The 21,785-nt window shown below is 39.8% G+C and overlaps 1 protein-coding gene across 1 annotated transcript in view; it reads right to left on the bottom strand.

The window, feature by feature from the left end:
• tjp1a (tight junction protein 1a) overlaps window positions 1–21,785 on the bottom strand; it is a gene marked incomplete at its 3' end in the record, with an annotated part of 107,915 nt that continues 86,130 nt past the window's right edge. The window contains 19 exon segments of the mRNA XM_014026333.1: window positions 1–128; window positions 3,297–3,440; window positions 7,018–7,238; window positions 7,323–7,477; window positions 8,003–8,253; window positions 8,333–8,439; window positions 9,541–9,711; window positions 9,859–9,941; window positions 10,045–10,860; window positions 12,115–12,366; window positions 13,212–13,562; window positions 13,635–13,735; window positions 15,797–16,007; window positions 16,322–16,404; window positions 17,900–17,926; window positions 18,629–18,724; window positions 19,331–19,515; window positions 20,025–20,244; window positions 20,349–20,457. Of these exon segments, the coding sequence (XP_013881787.1) occupies window positions 34–128; window positions 3,297–3,440; window positions 7,018–7,238; window positions 7,323–7,477; window positions 8,003–8,253; window positions 8,333–8,439; window positions 9,541–9,711; window positions 9,859–9,941; window positions 10,045–10,860; window positions 12,115–12,366; window positions 13,212–13,562; window positions 13,635–13,735; window positions 15,797–16,007; window positions 16,322–16,404; window positions 17,900–17,926; window positions 18,629–18,724; window positions 19,331–19,515; window positions 20,025–20,244; window positions 20,349–20,457 (3,678 nt within the window).

Below are 21,785 nucleotides of genomic sequence, written 5' to 3' on the forward strand. Positions count from 1 at the left end.
GGTGGGGGGTGGGGGGCACCGGGGGGGCCACCCTTAAAAGTGGTCGATGAGCACCGACACACAGTTGGCTCCCACCAGGTAGTTGGGGTCTCCGGGGAGGGACTTGTTCTGCCAGCTTTTTGGGTCACCTGCAGACAGATAAAACAGGGGTGGGGGGGTGTAGGTGAGTGATAACAGCTGCTTTTTATGTTAAAAACTCCTGATTTAAAACACGTCATGTGGTGTAATTCCCAAAACAAATTCAATCACATGGCCACAAAGTGATGATGCTGTTAGAAAAACAGATCCGCCTGCTGAACTCCATCATATCTATTGTCAGATAATCGAGTTACGGAGCGACTTTGTGGCTCATTTCCAAGCGCGGCGTCACAAGAGGCCGGTAAAAGCTATCGTGGATTTTTTTTTATCGAACGTCTCCAGCCTCTCGCCGACTACAAATTAAACCCGGGTCACTGTGAGGTCGAAACCAAAGTGTGATTGTAAACATGAGGGTCTTTGCCAGGGGGCAATCAGAGGATGTYAAACCAGAACAGCTGAGCTCCGTCGATTAAACGCAGACATGTGACAGTTTACATGAAGCCAAACTGAGCTGACGTTTCCAGACTTCCTCTATTTGATGTCTTTAAAGATAATAAAGTYCCTGTGACATGTCTATCCTTCAAATACAAAAAGGTCAAAGAAAGCATCTTTATACTTAAAAAAATTGGCATAGTACACATTAACCATTTTGTCACATAACTGACCTATTTTCTTTTATATTTGTCTCAGCCTAAGTGAAACAGGAAGTGACATCAAAGGGGAACTCATTAATAAAATAAACTCTCTGGTCTCTGTTTATTAAAACAAAATTATTTAAACTTTAACTCTTCTTCGTCTCGCTTTGATACCAACTAAAAATAATCTAAAGAAACATCAGATTCTTCTCTACAGTCTGTGCTGTTAGCTTTTCTAACGCTTTGTTTACATGCAGACATTCCCCTTCGACATCACTTCCTGTTACTTCACAGGCAAATATCTCAACAACAATTCAACTGAGCGACATGAAATTTGTTTTGCAACATGTTATCAATGTTATCTTTCCAAAAATGCATTCATGGTTATTACAAAAATTTAATGTCACTCTTTAATGGCCTTTTCCCCCTTACATTACTTTTACTTTTATACCAAGTAGTTTTCAAACCAGTACTTTTACACTTTTATTTGCTTGAGTTGATACTTCTAGTTCCAAAGAGTTTTTTTTAAGACTTCTACTTAAGTAATGAATGTAAATAACATCTCAAGAGATCATTTATGAAGTTTGAACAAAATAAACTCTGTTAAATTAATATTTGTCATGGAAGGATTTTAATTACTATTGTTCTCTTGTTGTTTTTGCTGCCTTGATACTCATCAATTATCTAATTGTAAGACATTCTAGAGCAGGGGTGTCAAACTCCAGTCCTTGAGGGCCGCTATCCTGCATGTTTTAGAGGTTTTCTTGCTCCAACACACCWGATTTTGATCGCTGGGTAATTAACAGGCTTCTGCCCAATTTGAAGAGTTAATTCAATCACTGAATCAGGTGTGTTGGAGCTGGAAAACCTCTAAAACATGCAGGATAGCGGCCCTCGAGGACTGGAGTTTGACACCCCTGTTCTAGAGGCTGAGGAGAATATAAATGTATTTTTGGTTTAAACATTTAGAGCAGAAGTGCTAAAACTGGAACAAATGAATGTCTTTCATCTGAAACCAGCCTGAAAATCAACAGAAAATAATCTTTCATTTCTGTCAGTTCATTCCACATAAAAACAGTCATCTTCACACATTATAAATATGAAAAAAAGYCTTTAAACAATTCAATTAACGGAGCTAAACTGTATCACACTGGTTTTGATTGAGGTAACCACAGTGAGATCACTGCAGAGGAGAAGTGAAGGAGAAAAGCAGGTTTTGAACAGGAGCAGAAAAGAAGCAGGAAAAAGTGAGAAGAAAACCACAGAAGGGGATAAGTCGAGGCCAGAGACTGGTCTTGCCTCACAATAAGAGGATTATGATGCGGCCCAATAATCCTCCCACGATTCTGCAGGACAACGAAGTGAGCTGACATTTTCTTTCAGGATCCCAAGTCTCATCCTTAAAATGAGGCTAATTAACAGCTAATCCTGACCACTGCCAAAATTACAGCCGTCTGAAGACGGTGTGAGAGGGACAGGATCACAACAAGAGAGCAGAGAAAAGACTTCCTGGTTCCACTTTTCTTTTCATAAAACTTCACCTTCAGTTATTWATCAAAGACATAAACTGTAGTTTTTACTTACAGATTAAAACCTGTTCTGTTGTACGTGTCGCTTCATTTAAAATGTGATATTTTTGTTCTTCTTTAAGCCGAACGACTCGAGCAAAATATAAATCAACTAAATCACAATGTCCTGACGGTGGAGTACAAGTTATTTTTAGAGATTTGCTTGAATTCAGCCTCTCTCTCCCTGAAGTCGGCAGCAGACGTTTCTGCTTCTTCTATTTACATCTGTCTTTGTCATTTTCTGATCCAATTTTACCAGCTGTGTTTGCTTTAAAAAAAAAAAAAAAAAAAAAAAAAAACAAAGACAGAGAGAACAAAAGCTGACAACAAAGTGAATTTGCTTAAACCTGAAAGCTGCATTCAAAAGAATAACTTTAATAGTCATGGAGCTAAATTTAGGGAACTACATTTTGACAAAAAAATGATTTTTATTTTGTTTTTGTGCAACTTTTGATTTTATCCAGGATGACGGGTGATACTGGTTTTGACGACGCCCCAGTTTTCAGAAGCTCCAGAAGCACCGTTTGTTCTTCGGGTCAGAATTTGGGTGGCTATGTGAGAAAAATTATTCTGAGCAGAAAAGGAAAGCGCTTTAATCCTATCTCATGACATCCAGTGATGGAGCAGCCAAGCTGAATGTGTTGCAAGTAAAATGAGAGAAAAGATAACTCAAAGAAATCAAGAGAGAAATTAGCATTAGCGAGTTAAAGTGATAAAGCTCCCAAAGGAAACCAGTGATACAGCAAATGAGATTGTGTCGATGAGTTAACCAGCATTAAAAAAATTGGTGGGAAAAAAAGCATAATTTGATAAAAAGGCAGATTTTTCTCCCCAGATTGATTCTCAGATGTTAGGCTTAGCTGAAAATTTTATACGGTTGATTTTCAATAAAGAGAATCAAAGCTAAGGATAAAAGCTGATTAAATTGTGTTGAAAAAATAAATAAAAACAAAAAACTCAATTTGTCACACAGCCAGCCCAAACGACCCCGGAAAGCAGAGTGAGCAAAGCGTACCCGACGAGGAGTCGGAGGATTTTAGAGCAAAAGACCAACCATCAGGGGTCATAGACGCACAGTGAGGTAAGCGGAGCTCCACGGGTTTCAAAAACTTCAGGCCATGAGGTCCACACATCACCAGAGGGCTGAGCAAAGTCTCTCCTGTGAACACAAACACAACAAAACAACAGTGCGAGCTCGGTTAGCAGGTTACACACGTTTCAAACGTTTCTGTATTTTATACTAAAAAAGGAAAGATTTCAGTTTTTAATAAGAGAGATGCTGTTTATGTTTACAACAAAACATGACAAGCATAAATTGATCTGATTTATCTTGAGATCGAACAACAAAAAGTGAAAATAATGGCAGACATGTCCTGTTTTGATATTAAAAAGGAAAGGAAAGACTGTCCAGTCTGGGCTCAAGCAGAAACAATAAATGCATTTCCATATAAGAGTTTTGGGACAAATTACCACCAACAGCTCAACCTACTCTCAGACCCTAATCAAGCTTTTACCAGTTTAAAATAATTGACTGAAGCTGATTATTTGTCATTTTGACAAGTTAGCTTAACTTAAAAGGAGAAAAATCATGATTTTAAATCCTTTTTCACATTTGAATCCTTCAGTTTGGGTCTAAATAAAGTGGAACTGCAATGCTTTGATCTGGATTCCTCCTTATTGTAACTCCACAAGCCCATCTCCCTTTCTGAGGCGTGTCTCAGATCAACTCGTTTTGAGGCTGTCTCTTTAAATCAGAACAAGGCGTTTCACATCCCGCCCCCCTCCAGCTTCCAGACCGGTTCATTCTAATGTGACAGAAGAGTTAACGACTAAATAGCAGCACAGAAGCTTTTTAAATTAACAAATAAATAAAAATATGTCAATAAGAGACTTGTCCATCCAGCCTTACATGTTGGAGTCAGTCTGACCCAGGCCCGTCACGATAATCAATAAATCAATTAATCGTATGATTAATTATTTTGAGGTCGATGATTTTCATTTGCCTGCTTGCTTCTTTACTGTCGTCTCTCCCTCTCTYTGCTCCGGTGCACAGGGGGCTCGACTGACCCCTCCCCCTCCTGTTTTCTGAGAGTCAGGAGGAGTGAACTCTCGTGTTAGGAACTGCCAGGTGTGTGGACTCGTCCCTCTTTAGCATGAGAGCTCGTAGCAATAACAAACTAAAGAAACGTTGTTGGGACTCTGAAAAACGGAGATGGAATTGGTTTCAAAGCCGAACGCGACAGCTGCAGTGTGGGAGACTGTGGTGAACATATTAACCTGTGTGAGCCCGTATGTTAAATTTGTTGTAAAAAAATAGCAAGTAAAATTAGCAATACTACTCACAGACCGCAGTTCGCTTCATCTCTAAAGAGATGCCACTTTTAATATTTTTTATTTACTGTTTTAGTTGTGTGTGGTGTTTAATTTAAATTTTGCTCAGTTTTTTTTATTCAAGTCCATTTTTGTTAGACTGAGAGTTTATTTTGTTAAACATTCTTAAAAAATAAAAGTTTATTGATCTTTGAGAGGATGTATTTACATATTACACTATTATCATTWTATTAGCTTTAAAATGGTCACCAGACAATATTATCATTTATTGCAATAATTTCTGAGACAATTAATTGTCCAGCAAATTTTATTATCGTGACAGGCCTAGTCTGACCCACAGCCAGAGGAGAATGAAGACCACCAAACTGTAGTTGGTAAGTCCAGACCTTATTTAGAAGTTTTCTCGCAAATAATTTGACGTAATAGTTCAGAAAATGTCGTAGACAATAGAGAAAACTGAATGGGTTGAAAAATATGACCCAAACAGAATATAAAGATATCTAATAAAAATATCTACACAGCATTGGTAAGAACAAAATTAATCTTTTCTGCACTTCTAGAGACTTCAAGTACAACAAAATTAACTTAACTAATAGAAAAGTGGATTTTGCATGATAAGAGCCCTTTAAGGGGCTTTAAATGATCAGAAAGCATTTTTCTGTAAACCATTTCAACGACACCAAACATGCTTAACGTTCCTTTGTTTGTTCTGGTAAAACTAATCTACAAAATAACAAAGCCACACAGATGGTTTACATGAGACATGATCTGTTTGTTACTTGCTCTAAAAGTCTGATTTAAATCAGAATCCAGATGCTGGCTGTTAGCACAGCAGCAGCTGCTCCTCCTTGCTTTGACAGGCAGACATGGCGTTAGATACGGTCATCCTCCATGTTGTGGCAACAATGAAAAGCAAACGTCTCACAGCCATTATCGTGGCACACAGAAAGTGACAGCAGCGTCTCCTCACATCTGCAGTCATAATTACACCTACATTCTGTTTTGGCACCTGCAACAGCGACGTTTAACGGGCCAGCTCATCTCGTTTTATTCTTTCAGAGTGGCGCATCGGCCAAATCTGACTCTCACCGCTGTCACAGCTAGATAATTACATTATCGCCTTATGACTCACAGATCTCAGCTTTTCTCCCTCAGCTAGAGGAAACGTAATGAAGTGCCACAAAACTCGAAGCAATGTGACAAGAAGCGCAAGTATCTCATTTCAAGTAGACTTTAAAYAAGTGATTAAATTGTAACTACAGCTGCTTCATCTAAAAACAAAAAGAGCAAACATTTGAGATAAGTGGGACCCAGTAACGCCTCATGCTGGAGGACTCGAACTTTAGGTCTTCTGATGGAGAGAAGCCACAAAATCTAAAAAAGTAGCAATGTCTGATGTGCCTTAATGATCTTTTACAAGAGTCAGAAACAACAACTCGGAGTGAACATGCTGACAAAAAACACAAGCAACAGGAAGTGCAATACAGAAACTTTTTTTTTATCCAAGTAGTCCTAAACAAAGGCGGCTATTCATCATCATAAATCCTTATTTTTAGGAGCATTACTACTAGGATGCAAACAATTAATCGACTAAATTGCAAAGGTAGCGCACTACGTTGCGAAAGACCCTGGACATTTGTTCCCCCGTTTGTCGTGTGTGTGTGTTTCTCTGGACGGATGTTCTGAACTGCAAATTTCGTTCTGCATTGCATCTTGATTTTGTGTGTGAATGACAATAAACGATTCTTGATTTTTCTTGACTTATGATTAATTGTCGAATAATGGTTTATTAGATAAATATTTCTTCCATTCGATTAACTGAAAACATCATTTTAAACCTTATTTCAGTGTAGTTTTGACTTCATCCAGCAGAGGGCGCTGCTGCTCTTAGCCTGGCCTGACTCTACCACGGCCCTGTTGAGCTTAGCATAAAGCAGCCTTGATGTGGGTGGGCAGTGTCGTAATTAAACGTGTGAATCTTATTTAGTTTTATTTGTGTCCAAGTTTAATAATGAGAGAAATCCACATTTCTCTGTTCATTCAGTCAGTGTTTACTCACACAGCTGGCACAATGAATTGTTAAAATACTGTATTTTTTAAAATTAGCATGTAAAAAATTAGCTCTTCATGTTATAGAAAGACCCTTCAAGGGAATGTCAGGTTTTTAAGAAAATGGCCACTTATGAATTAATCGTTAGTCGATCGATTAGATCAGTCAACTTTAGATTAATTCATTAATCGATATCTTGCATCCCTAATTACTACAAATGTGAAGTTTTCTCTGTCTGTTGGCTGATTTTGATTACAGCTAAATCTTGAGGTACAGTAAAACCCCAGTCAACGTTAACYTTAGACGCACAGATACAACAATAAAGTGAAGTACAACACGGCAGAAGAAGAGTTACCTTTCTCCTTGTCGAGTGGCGGCAGGATGCTGTTGTCTCGGCACACCTTGAAGTAAATCTCCTGCTCCACCCCCTCAGGGATGGCACCCTGCGGGATGATTATGCTGACGCCCGTCTCAATGGAGCTCAGAACGCCGCCGTTGGAGTTGAAGATGCCGCGAGCCGTCGCAACCACAGTGTGACCCTCATCTTCATCGTCATCTTCTTCCAGGGCGCTGGGGCTAGGGAGGGTGGGGATGGCATTCACCGTGATTGTCTTTAAAGAGCAGCTTTGGTTCGTTCTGGACTCTGGGCGTGTTTGTTACCTCACTGGGATGGCCTTGGGCACGGCGTTGATGTTGTTCTGCTGGAGTTTGGAGCGATTATCCACGGTGCGAGTGAACGTGTCCAAACCGCTGTCATGGTCTGCGTTCTGAGGCTGTGGGGATATCTGAGGCTTCACTGGACTGGAGCTTTGGGCCTGAACCATATAAAAAAGAGACATATGTAGTAGGGGTGCAACAATACATGAACCCGTACCAAACCGTTCAAATACAGTACTTTAGGTTCAATACACACTTGTATCAAACAATACAGATTATTAAAATTTATTTTATCAGCTTGTTTTGTGAAGATGCTCTGTGTTGAAGGATCAATGGATTTGTGTTCGACTACTCCACTTAGGCTGCATTGTCGAGCGCAGATTCACTGAGAAACTTGCTGTTTCTGCAACATTTAATTAAAAAACTGGACTTTTGAGGTTAAACAAATGCTCAGAATTAATTTAAATAAATTGGAAGGTAAAAAGGGCATGGAAATATCTTCTTTTTTTGTATCGAAAAAATATTGAACCGTGAGACTAAAATATTGAACTGAACGYTGAATTTTCTGTATCGTTGCACCCCTAATATGTAGTATATGTCAGTAACAAGGAAGAACTTTGACCACATACACCACAAAAAAAAAAAAAAAATTAAATAAAAATAAAAAGATTAAATCTGCTTACTCTAGGGACACTCTCAGGTTTGTCATTGGGCAGAAGGTTGTGGTTGAATTTAGGACTGTCGAACATGCGTGCAAAAGGTTTGGCAGAGGTGGTGAAGGGCTTGGGGTATCGGTTGTAAGTGGTCGACGGCGCCGAGCCGGAGATCGTCTTTGGAAGCTGTTCGCTCGTTCCGTTAACTGGAGTCTTCTCAGGGAAACTCTTCTGAGGCAGGAAGTTGGACTGGACAGTGCTCTCCCGGACAGGAGGCTTAGCTGTGAAAGAGATGCGACACTCCATGAAACAATTTTAAACCATTTTAAATCGGTTTATAAAGAAAATTGTAAATTTTACCTTCAGACAATGGTTTAGGCAGTATGGCTGGTGGCAGGGATGGTGTCACTTGGGGAACTGGTTCATATTTTTTCTCCACTGGACTCGGTTTCTCTACTGGCTCCATCCTGCAACACCAAAACAAAATAAATATTAAGTTTCAGAAATTTAAGGACTTCTACTRCCCCTTTCACACCTATTATTGCATCCAAKCACAACGCAGCACAGAACCGTTTTCATTCAAATGTGTTAAAGGGATCCACGATTAGTTGTAACATTAGACTTTATTTGATAAACATTTATTTTAACTGTAAAATAAAGACTGTAAAAATACTGTAGGCTGTTTAGTTTAGTAAATTTTTAAAAATATATTTTAATTCGGATGGGGCCATTTTATTTACACACAAAGCATTCTGGTTAAATGATGACGTGGATAGGTCCTCGGTGTTAGCAAGCTTTATCCACCCTGAAGGTTAATCTTGGACAATATCTGARGATRSYCTCTTTTAAATGAAACCAGAGAGCGTTGACAGAGAGGAGAAGGTAGAAATGACTCAGCCTGTAACTGAAAATATAGATGGGAGGACAACAGAGCTGCTTCATGGAAGAAGAACCTCAGCTTAGCCTGTTAGCTTTAGTGTTAGCACTGACACAATATTGCCTTATACTGTATGTATTAGCTCGGCGCTAACAAACTAACAAGCTTAATTGAGGTCCTCCATCTATATTTTCAGTTACAGACTGAGTCATTTCTACCTTCTCCTCTCTGTCAACGCTCTCTGGTTTCATTTAAAAGAGTCTATCGTCAGATATTGCCCAAGATTAACCTTCAGGGTGGATATAGCTCACTAGCAGCCTCGCACTGAGGACGTATCCACGTCATCATTTACCCAGAATGTTTGTGTGTAAATAAAATGGCCCCATCCGTGTAATATATTTTGAAAAATTCTGTTTAAAAATTATAAAAACTAAACAGTATTTTTACAGTCTTTATTTTACAGTTAAAATAAATGTTTATCAAATAAAATGCTACAACTAATCATGGATCCCTTTAAGAAGTGCGTAATCATCMATCATGTATTAAACAACTGCTAAGTGTGTCGACAGCGATCTTCCCGTAGCATGTGCAGCAGCAGCTTTATGAGTCTTGCCACTCTGATAAAGTGAAACCAATGTGTAAAAAAGGGCTATTTGTTGACATATTAATACAAACGGGGACAAACTATCACCTGGGGTAGCTGTGGGTTGTTTGTGCTTGTGGTTTGTTAGGTCCAACTTGAAGTCTGTCAAAGTAAGACAGCTGTTTCCTGTAGTAGTCTTCATCCTCGTCAGGATCGTAATGATTGGAGCGAACTATGTCATCAGCTGCCTTGGACTGTGGTTTCTGAGGTTCTGGAGCTCTACGTTGATTAACAGTGACAAACGAAATGAGACCGTCAAACACACAAAACGGAAGAATACAAGTTTGTAATGGAAAACTGCTAAAGACTGAGCATAAATATGTAAAATGACAGGGTTTTGTCTAAACACAAGAACAACAGATTTACCTTAAGCTCTTCTCTTGATCCAGGTTGCTCAGAGAATTAGCTTTAGGAATCACTCCACCTGATTTAAAGGGTAAATCAGCTGCCTAAAATAGTAAAATCAACACATGAGCAAGGCATGAATTCTCCCTGTCAATCATTTTTGRCACCACACATCACTCGTGTGGTAATTAGGTGAAAACCACTTACCTTATTCCCAGACGGATCCCCTCCATCTCTGACTCGGTCCACAGACACAGAACGTTTGTTCTCGAACATCTTGACCCTCGTCAGGACCGACTGGGGCCGCATGGCGGGGTCCTCTTCGTGACGTTCCTCTCTGACGGGAGCAGATTTTGGAGCCTCCGCGGGGGAAGGTGAGGGGGTGTCCGCTTTCATACGGCTGGCTTCGTAGTTCACAGGAGCGGGGTCGTACTGCTGGGGTTTGTGGCCTTTCAGCTGCGACGTCGCTCCCTGGTTGTAGGCGGGTCGCTGGGCGGCGGGTTCCGGGGAGCGAGCGGCTGAAGGGTACGCGCTCAGGTGGGGGTCCTGATCGTACCGCTGATCGGACCCTTGGGGAGGGGGCGGGAGGTCGTCGTGGTGGACAGGCCCCTGACCTGCTGGTTTACCGTAACGGGGCCGCCCGTCGAATCCCTGCTGGGGCGGGGGCTCGTCGTAGCGTAGAGGGGGGGTGTACTGTGCATCGGGGCCATCGCTGTAAGGCAAACGGACATCATACGACAGGGGGCCTGCAGCGGAGTGGGACTGACCGTACGGGTTCCACTGCTGCTGGTCGTAGTGAGGCACGCTGTTTTCATAGAGCGGGATATGATCGCTGCTCCGATACTTTGGTTCTGTGTAACCGCCTCCACCGCTGCTGACGTCATACCGACTGGGCGGGTGGTCGTAATCTCTGTACGGCTGTTGGTCAGGGTGGTACGGCTGCTGGGGGCTGTAATTCATCGGCTTCATGCTGTTACCGATTCTCCCCGCGTGGTCCATGCTGTAGGGATCCTTCTGAAACATCTAACAGAACAAAAGAAGATTACAAACATTGCAGGCTCCCCTGGCTTGCTGCACAAACTAAATGAGTTATACAAAAAAAAATGAACACACAAAAATTAATTAAAGGATCAAACACTAAAAAACAAGTCCTTGAAAGTCAGAGGAGATAAACAGGAAGGGAAAGACCTGAAATAGAAACACTGAGAGGGAAGAGTTACTAGTCACAATATATTTGACACCAAATGGAGATCACAGCACAGCCAAAAGAAAAACAAAATAAAAACACAGTTTACCACTGTAACTTTAACTCAATTAATGAAAAACAAACAAAGCAGGAATAACACTTAAAAAGCTGCACCAAAACATTGGGGTATTGTTTGAATATTTAAAGGCCCCGTCACACTATAACATTTTAAACAACCTATGCCAAATTTAAGAAATTTTGTTATGCATAAATTACTCATATGTTTTTTTATTCCATCTTCAATGTAAACATTTGTAATGTTGAACAAAATTGTCAAAAGTTGGCATAAGTTGTTTAATACTTCATAGTGTGGCAGAGTCTTACAGATCAAATATGAAAAAAAAAAAGCGCCAGATAAGCATAAACCTACAATTTAGTTGCAGTTATTTCGGACAAATACTTTAAATAAATTACCCACTGTCTTGGTGCAATTGTAAAGAAATGTCCACAATTATTTTACAGATACAAGCACATAGAGAGAAAAAAAAGATAACACATTGAATTTTTATATCTGAGAAGTAACCATAAACTGTCCATCCAAATTTTTAAAAAACCCACGTTTTTATTTAGGTGTTACTGGGTCAGATGTTAGGTTTCTGCAGCTACACGTGTGCATTAATAAAAATATGTTTGGAAAGTAAATGGCTACTTTTACAAGAAACTGATTCATTCTCTCATTTGGTTTTAGTTGTTAACAAGAGGACGCAAACATGTTGCAGCCATGCAAAGAAGATAAGCAACAGTGAGAGTTGCAGAATTTCCACCGCTCTTCAATATGTAGAAAAATCAGCGCAGCCGCCAGCTCCAAGCTCACTGTTGTTTACCAGCACGCATACACACACACACAAACACACACACGCTCACACATTTTTGTCTTTTCTGGGCAGCACTTCGATCAGCTGACATGCAGGGCAGAAAGAGAGAAAAAGCAGCAGCAGGAGGTAGGTAGACGGGCAGCAGCGCAGCAGATCAGCTGGGCCAGATCGAGCCGAGCCGGGTCGCGAAGCGTCCGCTGATGAATAGATGGATACCTTTGGTTCTGAACTGGCCGGTCCGGACTGTAGAGGTTCTGGTGTGATGCTCTTAGGGGCTAGCTCAGGGGTGGGCCTCCTGAGCGAGCCAGCCTCTTGGCTGGGGGCCGGCTTGCTGTAAGGAGCTGCAGGAGCATCGTCGGGGCTCAGAGCCCCTACAGTTTTTACAGAAACGTCGGCAGGAGGGGGAAATGCCTCAACCAGGGGCTCTGCCTGCTGGGAGACGCTAGGTGTGACAGCGGCTTCTGCTTTCTGTGAAGTGGTTCAGAGATGTTTAATAACACGTGCTGACACACGACGCTGCAGTTTTAACAAGTGCTTCCACCCTGTCCGCCCCTCTACAACCATCTGCTCATCATCCCTGTAAACTAACCTACATGTGTTTTAACAGCAAATGAAAACGAACCAAAAACATCAGAGTTAGGAATTAGCAGCAGGACAAGTTTTCATTGTTAGAGAATACTAAATGGAGTTTAATTCTATGGTTACAATACAGTAAGTTGTTTCCCCCTCTTTTTATGACCGTTAACATAGAGGGCAAATGTTTTGATCTGGATATGACAACTGCCAATCAAGTATTATTTATACATTTCACAAGTACACTGAAGTAACACTGGTATTTCTGTCATGCACATAATACTTTCTGGTGTCACACTGTCCCAATTATAGGTAGAACAAAGTACACACAGGTGAGTACAGACACTTATGAACAAACATATATATRGTTTTTTGTTTTGCCCGCTGACATTAACAGTAAGACTGCTAAGACACCTCGTGGTTATACAATGGCACAGCAACAGTTTTTTTTTTGGCTTTTTTTWAAATAAAAAAGAACCACCCTAACAGTCAGTATGGAGGTAAATAATTTAAATAAAAATTGTAATAAATAAATATATAGATATATTAAATATTATTATGATAAATACCCAACCACATAAGTTTTCACTTTCTCACTGATATTTTGTTCTGATAGAATAACTGCGAAAAGTTTAAAAAGAATAAATAAAAATCCTTCAATAGCGCCTCCAGAAAACCCTCCTAACGCACACCACGTCCTCCAGACAACAGGGGAGACGAGCGGCTCTCAGAAACGCTACCTGCTGCGGCGCCGGTGCCTTGAACCCAGCTGGGTCGATGCGGTTCAAGGGGTCCGGCTGCAATGAGTGCGGGTAGCCGGCGTAGCCGGGGGGCTCCTGGATGACGGGCGGCTCTTCCCGGACGGGCTCGGAGGAGCGGGTGATGGCGAGCTCGGTCGGAGGGCCCACGTCGTCGTTCAGCGTTTCGTCCAGCTCCTGGTCGGTGTAGGCTCCGCCCTCTGTGTCCGTGTCCTCGTAGTCGGACGTGTGGCGACTGTCGGTGCTGTACATGGAGTACTCGCTGCCTGGCGCCGACAGGTAGGAAAGGCGGTCGTCGTGGATGTCCAAGTCATCCTCAGCTGCCCCGTCCGCCTGAGAACAAGATAAAAACAGTAAATAAAAGCCTTGAACAGCTGCTTCTCCTCGAGTTTGTCCACGTCTTACCTTTCCTTCTGAAACCCACACCAACTGGTTCTGTTGCTGCTGGATCAGTTCTTTCAGCGCTCCAAACCAACCATCATTCATGCTGTTCAAGTTAATGGTTGCTAAATGCAAACAGAATAGGAAACAAATAAGTAAAAAAAATCCACCGGTTAACTCAATAAAAATGAGGTAAAATTAAAAACAACCACAGACAAGAATAAAAAAAAAGATTAAAGCTTATTTTAGAAAACATTCACACTTTTATGTGACATTTTGTTTAAAAAAAGACTTTAAAGAGGCGTACACTGTTGTGACAATTTCCCCAGGGGATCTAATTAAGTTTTACCAAACAACTCATATGGGAAATGTCATATTCTTTAATAAGATTATAAGCCATGCTGAGCTGAACAAAGATGATTTGTATTTTGAAAGTTATTCCCTGTCATAATAAAACAGAGGAACAAATCTTTTAAATATGTTGCTGGAAAGCTTTCATTTCCTATCAGTTGCAGTTTTGTGCATTTTTTATTTGTTTAATTATTTCAGATGTCTTATCTCCCCTATGACTTCACACACTAACCTAAAATCTCCAAACCTACCGTATTTTTTAGAWGATAAATCGTATCACTCATAAAATGCGTCATGAAGAGGATAAAAACATATAAGTCACATTTATTAAGAAATTTATTTTACTAAGTCTAAAAGCAGGCTGGAATAACACACAGAACATACCACATATGCCAAATAGCGTTAACTAGGGCTGCACAATGTTAAGAAAACCTGCAATGTGCAACAACAATGCTTAATATTGTGATGAAGATGACTTGCAATAAATGAATAAATACATAAGTGTGTATGTAGTGTTGATGGCTTTCTGCTCTGGATTCAGAGAGAAAAAAAACTAAATCATTTTCATTCCAGCACAAATTTTTTAAAATATGAAGAGATCTATCAAATTACTCAAATACATGAAGGGCTCCATTTGATTGGTGAAATACTTCAAGCTTCCGTCTGAGTGACAAAGTGCATAAATGTAAACTTCTAAGCCAACAATTTATTTTAGTTTATGCAGTTTTTCGCCATATGCCTTTTGCACAGGCTTTTATCGCAATGAGGATAAACTCGATTTATTGTACAGCCCTAGGCTTAACATATAATAGTTACCAGTAAGTTCAGCAGTCTCATTCCACATCACGAGATTAGCTTTCTTCATTTTCTTCATCCCAGTTAAGAGTAACCTTTGCTTTTTGTCAGTCGCTCACAAGTTTCTCATTTGCTCCAAATATTCTTTCTGCTGCTCGATTACTGTTTTGTTTTGCATATTTTTTTTAAACCAGTACAAGAACAACAGATACTGTAGTTGCCACAAGCCTAGAGCGCCCTCTAACAGCTGCAGATGGTAATGTTTATTCCTTAGTTCATGTCAGTCGGTATGAATTAACATTAATGCATCAGTCAACAAATGTGTAACAAAGAGGAAAAAACATATAAAAGTCACACCTGACTTTAAAGTGCCTGTGACATCAATATTTTGTAATAAATATAAATGTATTTTTGGAAAGATAACATTGATAACACATTGTAAAAAAGATTTCACGCCGCTGAGATGAACAGTTGTTGAGATGTTTGCATTTTCAGTAACAGGAAGTGATGTCAAAGGGGAATGTCTGAACGCAAACAGAGCATTGCTACTATGGCTAACAACACAGACTGTAGAGAAGAATCTGAGGTTTCTTTAGATTATTTTAATCACTATCATAGATAAGAAAGAGTCATAGTTCAAATAATATTGTTTCAATAAACAAAAACCAGGGAGTTTTCTTTCTCAAAGAGTTCCCCTTTGATGTCACTTTCTGTTTCACTTTAGCTGAGGCAAATTCAAAAGAAAATATGCCAAATATGTGATATAATGGGTAAAATCTTCTTTTTGTATTTCATGGAAATGTATGTCACAGGCACTTTAAGTCCCACGACAAAAAAAAAAGTGGCATGGTATGGAAAATACGTTAATTAAAACAATTATTTTTGACAAAGACATTCTGAGAAAAATAGGGGCTTTTTCATGTAGCAGTGTCATGTGACAGAATTTGCATCATCATCCTTATTTTAGCAAATGGTTAACGTTATCCTATAACTTCCCTACTTGTATCGATTTCCTCTATTGAAATGTGCCGTGAACTTACTGGTAAAGAGGTGGAGGTTGTTCTTCCTTAACTTCAGGGCTCGTTCATAAAGCTTCCTCGCGCTCTTCCTGGACTCGGGGCAGAGCCTGGTCCTCATGTTCTTGACGCCCTGCTTGCTGTCTGGGTTGAGAAACACCACAATTGGATACCACTGAGCGTAGTTCAGGCGGTCCACTGCGTTAGGGGTGATGTCCAGCACTGCATGCTTGTCCTTTTCAGAACACAAAAACATGAACAGGTTGTTTGCATTTATTCTATATTTTGGATTTTAAAGCTTGTTGAGCTTTTAAAAATGAAGTAATGCCAAGTTAATATCAATTCCTGTCTTATGTACCTTATCTAGCTCTGGTATTTATTTGGATTTCTTTCTGAATAGAAGCTTAAATCCACTGAGGCCTAAAACAGTGCTGAATAGTAGAACACACCAGAGGGCAGCAGAGAGCTGTGAAATGACCGATGTCTAACCGGGCTTATATTAAAACATATTATTACATACCCACTATTTGCACAAGCACTTTTACTCACTCTGTCAATGATCTGTTTAATAGTATGCAGGCGAATGATGCCAGAGCTTTTCACGTCAGTTCCTGCGTCCCTCGGTTCGCTCTCTGTGGAAGCCGAACGGACAGTCAGTGCCTCACATCAGCATGAGAGACCAAAAACAATAAACACAGGCTGTGCCCTAATTAGACATCCTTGTAGCGTGCAGTTGTCAACTCCCATAAATAGAAAAAAGCAACAATCATTGCACTACAGGAGAGGACAAGTGTACGTTCATAAAAAATATTTAAAAAAAACACTAGATAATAAAAAATGAGGACAGCAGCAAATTCATGCAACAGACTTCATGTATTTTAGGTGGGATTAGGAAATGGAAATCAGTGTTTAATAAATGCTTSTGTGTCAGTGCACATAGCAGTGTAAATAATGGTGCAGCAAATGTGTTATGGTGTGTATGAGTGATACAACGCACATACATGAGCAAGATGGTCATTTGGGATTATTGAGACTACACAGTCACTGGAAAGCCTTGGGGGWTTTGTGCAAGAATGTGAAAAGGGGTTTGTAATTCAAACAAAGATAAGCAATGGCTTCCTGCCTCAAAAAACAAGAAGCGCAAACGAGGGCACTCATGTCCGAATGCCCTGTCCGGTCAGGACAGAAACACGCGAGGCTAAGGCCCAATTTGTCATAGGATCTAAGAACCGGAAACACTCTTTGTAGATTATGTAATAATCCGGAGGTTTAGTAAAGAGCAAATAAATACAGCCATGCACAGAGACGTTCAAGCAGCAATACTTTATAATAAATGTTTGTAGTCTGACCAGCTTAACAATGCTCCTCATTTAATCACGGAATTTTATACTTTATATAATGCAATTTATGGGCGTATAGGTTTGGAAATTAAGTCAGTTCCTGCTGGTAGTTTATTATTTTTGGGACATGGTGGGTTGTTAAGATGATAAAAGGCCATTAGAACCTTATTTCTGGCTCCACAGCATGTTACATTTCACGCAGCTCAACATGCAGCCTTGTTGTTTTCATTTCTGAATGATTAAGTCGGTATTAGGGAGGGGAATACCACTTAAATTAATAGTGATCTTATATTTGTGTCCAGTAATATCCACTACAAACAAAATATCATACTGACACTCATTAACGGAAAAAAAAAAGCTGACAAAACATTTTCATTGAGTTTAAAACATGCACAATCCCACAGACAAAGTGTCTGTTGGTTTGACTTTGTCAAAAGACTGTTATTTGTATTCTTTATTTATATACACAAATTGAATTAACTATCAATAGACTTTTTCTGTGGAGCACCAGCTGAGTGTCAAAATGATAACATGTTTCTAAGTTTCTGCTTCCTTCAACTTTCTAAAAGTTTTTTTTTTTGCATAAAAATAACCACAATTTGCAAAATATGACAACCAAAGAAATATAAATTAAGTGCTATTCCCCTCAATGCATTAACCAAACAAAAAGGCTATAGTTGAAACACCAACAGAATAGGGAACTAGGCACCAAACACTTGATAGATTATCTGTCATTCACTGAATAAAACATAATAAGAAAAGAAATCTAATGCACTAAGTGACATACTTTCCCCTCCTTGTTGTTGTTGTGTTTCTGAAAAGAAAATACAGTTACATAAACATCACTGGAGTTGTGCAAATAAACATTAAGGACTGGAAATACTTTGTGGTCGTGAGCTGAATGGGCTTGTAAGTGTGGTTGTTTAACAAACTGAATCCAAGTGGTTGTAAAGCAAAGCGCTCTTATTTTAAAACGCTTGTGATTTCAAGAAATATGAGGAAACAGATCTGCTAGAGTGACAACGTGAGGTCGCGCTGAAGTCAGTCTAGTGAAAAAGAAACGTAAGACTTTCAAAACAAAGGTCTGGTGGACGTCTTGCTTTCACAGGAAACAAGTTTGTTTAACTTACAGAGAACGGATTTAACTGGAGATATAAAAAAAACTTTTAAACATTTTGGACCTCTTCTGCCAATCTAATGAAATGAAGCCAAAAAATACATCTTTAAGGCATCCCAGAAATAAATTAATATGTAGCTAAAACATTAGTTGATTCTAAAAGCACGTCGGTTTCTGTAGAAAGTCAAAGCAGCGAGAGAAAGGTAATACAAGGCACAGACACAACAGTCTGTTCCACGTTTATTTTAATCTACAAACCAGTTTTGTGATGAAAATGTGATACTGTGACGAAACAGCCCTCAGTTTTCACTGTGTGCAACAGGTGAGGTAAGACTGCTAGAATCACAACAACAACACTGCACATGTCATGAAGATTAGACGGAGAGCTTTATTACTTACTCGCAAGTTCAAAAACGTCTGGCTCCTCTCTGGCTAGTTTCTCTCTGGCCACGTCCGCGATCGGTCCAAAGATGACCACGGGCCTCAGGAACCCAGCTGCAATCCAACCACACAGGTCAGTGAGAGACCCCGTCAAACATGACAGTTAGGACATGTGTTCAATGCAGGGTTAATGAAACGTAGAGCTACGTGAATCATTAGTAACAGGTGGGCAGAAGGAATAAAAGCAAAACCCAAACCCACTCAGGTAACTGCTACACATCTGTCTACTTTTATGTTTTAAATAACATTATGGACTTTTTATTTAATTCATTGAATTCACATAGCACATAATTGACATATTACATAACTACAATTTACTATAGTGTGTTAATCAGGTTTCCGAAAAGCTAATGAAAGCTTGTAAATGAGCCTGAGTACATACAATCTTGTTAATTAAAATACTCACTACACAACATGCATTCTTCATACATATCGTTACATAACAAGTACAACACAGACTATACTATTTATGATCAGTCCATTACAAATCTTACAAGTGGTCTCAGACATATAAAGAAAGCAACTTGGTCTTTAGCTGTTTTTTAAATGTGGAGATGAATTTCAATCTTTTTAATTGCTGAGGAAGCTCTTTTTTTAAATAAATTTTCATACAAAAAAAGAGGGTTTGACTCCCAAATGCCTTGGCTTCTGAAGTCATACCTTCTCGCAGCACAACCCTCTCGTAGGCTGGGAACTTGGTCTGAACCGGCTGGGCTGACAGGTCCTCCCTGCTTTTTCGCAAATTCCTCTTCGAGCTCCTCAGACCTCTGAATCTCCAGAAGTCGGCTCTGTCACCCCCTGGTGTTTTAGGAAGGGTGTACTGCACACTGGACAGCTGCTCGGCTCTGGTCAGGAAAGTGTGTGTGTGAGGTAAAGTTTCTGTGGTTCGGGTTAAAAACAACTATAAAAAGATGTTTTTTTGTTTTGTAGAAAGTTCCAGGTGTTAAATATTTGGCTTCCTGCTGTTTGCTGTGAAAAGCTTTAACAATCTTTTCCTACTGCCTTTAAAAATAGAAACATCATTGAAGTTCCCGAGGATGAAAAATACAGATTTTAATGTTAAAGACATTCTTGTTTATAATTCTAAACTGAGACGTGTTTTGGTCTCAATAAATCGTTTATAACACCTGGAACAGGAAGAGCGTTTTACCATCTGCACAGTAACACTTCTCTAACTGAAAGCTCAATTACAGGAATTGTAAACTATAGAGAAATAGCAAAACTAAACTGTGAAACATTTCCAGTCTCTGACAAACAACAAAGCTCGTGCTCATTTTCCTCCACCTTTGTTTATTCATTAGGATCCAAAACAAGCTGTGCTTAAAAAAAAAAGGTGTGACGGAACATTTTTTACCTGTTCTTGTTGGGGATGATGCCTCTTTCCACTTCCTGGTGGTTCTTGCCAATACGAATGGCGAGCCAGGAGCCCAGTTTGCCATTGTAAAGCGTGTCCACTACACGGAAAACCTCCCCCTTGTTGAAGCTCAGCCCGTACGGAGATTCTTTTTCATATTCAAAGTGCGTCCGAATGTAAAAGGAGTCGCCCACGTCCGATTCAACTATCCTCCGGTACACTGAAATTAAAAGGAAAACAGACGGTGAGAGATTTGCTGTTCATTTGCAGGTTTTGAAATGTGCTTCTAGGATGTTTAAACCGCTAATAAAGTAAATAACTTACCGTCTTTTTTCTTCTGAGCCAGAATGTCAACAACGTCTCCTCTCGGGAGATCCAACAGAAACAATACGGCCTCTTCTCTGATGATGTTTGCAAAGTCCACATTATTCACCTAAAGAAGAAAGAAAAAGTAACACTTTACGTTTTTTCCCCTAAAACCATCATTTTTATACGTCGGAAAGAAAGATGGCAGACTTGAACAAACTCTGTGCMCATTTTTTTAATATTGCAAACTTGAATTTTTGCCATTTAAAAGCATCTCAACAGGAGCAACTTGCAGTATTATTCCAACAACTAAGCAGCCTTTAGGCCTGGTCTCCTGCTGCCATCCTAAGCACAATAACTGCTGTTTATTGACTCTGTTTGAGGGGGGGAGCAGGGGAATCAGAAACACATGGACTGGGTCACTGAACCTCAAAAAGACACCTTTATCCTTCCCAGAAACAGAAAGGCCTCACTGTTTTATCTCCACTAGCACACCGTGACCAAAGGGAAACTACCTAAGGATGGAAAACAATGTCCTGGAAGTCTCTAAGATGTGTTTGTACTGCCTGCAGAGCACACACAGGCACAGAATAAAGGCTGCAGCAGATAGCAGAAGAAATAGACATTGTATTGTTGGTGGCAGGAGGAAAAATAACAAATGGATTTATTTGTTTATCGGATGAACAGTTTGTAAATGTTACTTCKGTAAAAAGATGTACTGAATAGTCTTCTTCCGTTGCATGGTTTAAGTGAAACTACACAGCCTTATAGAAGGTGCAAGACTGGATCCAACACTGACATAAAGAGGGTTTCCATCATTTCATCAGCAAAGTTAAACTACTGTTTGTTGAAACAGTCAGCAACTGTTTTTGAGGTCAGAAGTGCAAGAATGACCTCTATTGTGTCTTCACACTAGATACAATGAGTGACTTGACATGAGTCGGAGCCCGGGAATGACTCACAAACTAACTAATAGATGCATTGTGTTGTCGTCCCCACACAAGATCCCAACATCACTGAAGGACATCTACTGTGGCTGTGAATAATACATTTTCTTTACCTATTATCTAAGACAGTGCAGGGAGCCATTTGGCTATTTTTTATAGAAACAAAAACAAAATACACCAGATGTTCTTCCCACTGCATCAATGTGGGAGTGGAAAAGAACAAACAAAAACGTAATTGGTGCCTTCAAAACACCAAAATCAACTCTAGATGCCTTTGAAATCCAAATCCAGGAAACAGGTGGGAGAGAACTTGGAGAGCTGGAGGTACACAGTTAAAAGAAGAGGAATGAAAATGAGCCATCAACAACAGAATAGTAAGATCAGATATGTTGTATGATTTGGAGACAAAAAGACAGAAAAAAACTGGAAGTAGCAGAGCTGAAGATGTTGAGGCTCAAATTGAGAGTGACAAGGATTAATAAAACGAGTAATGAGATGATCAGGGGTA

Source organism: Austrofundulus limnaeus, unplaced genomic scaffold (genome assembly GCF_001266775.1).
Source record: "Austrofundulus limnaeus strain Quisiro unplaced genomic scaffold, Austrofundulus_limnaeus-1.0 Scaffold5, whole genome shotgun sequence".
Lineage (NCBI taxonomy): Eukaryota > Metazoa > Chordata > Actinopteri > Cyprinodontiformes > Rivulidae > Austrofundulus > Austrofundulus limnaeus.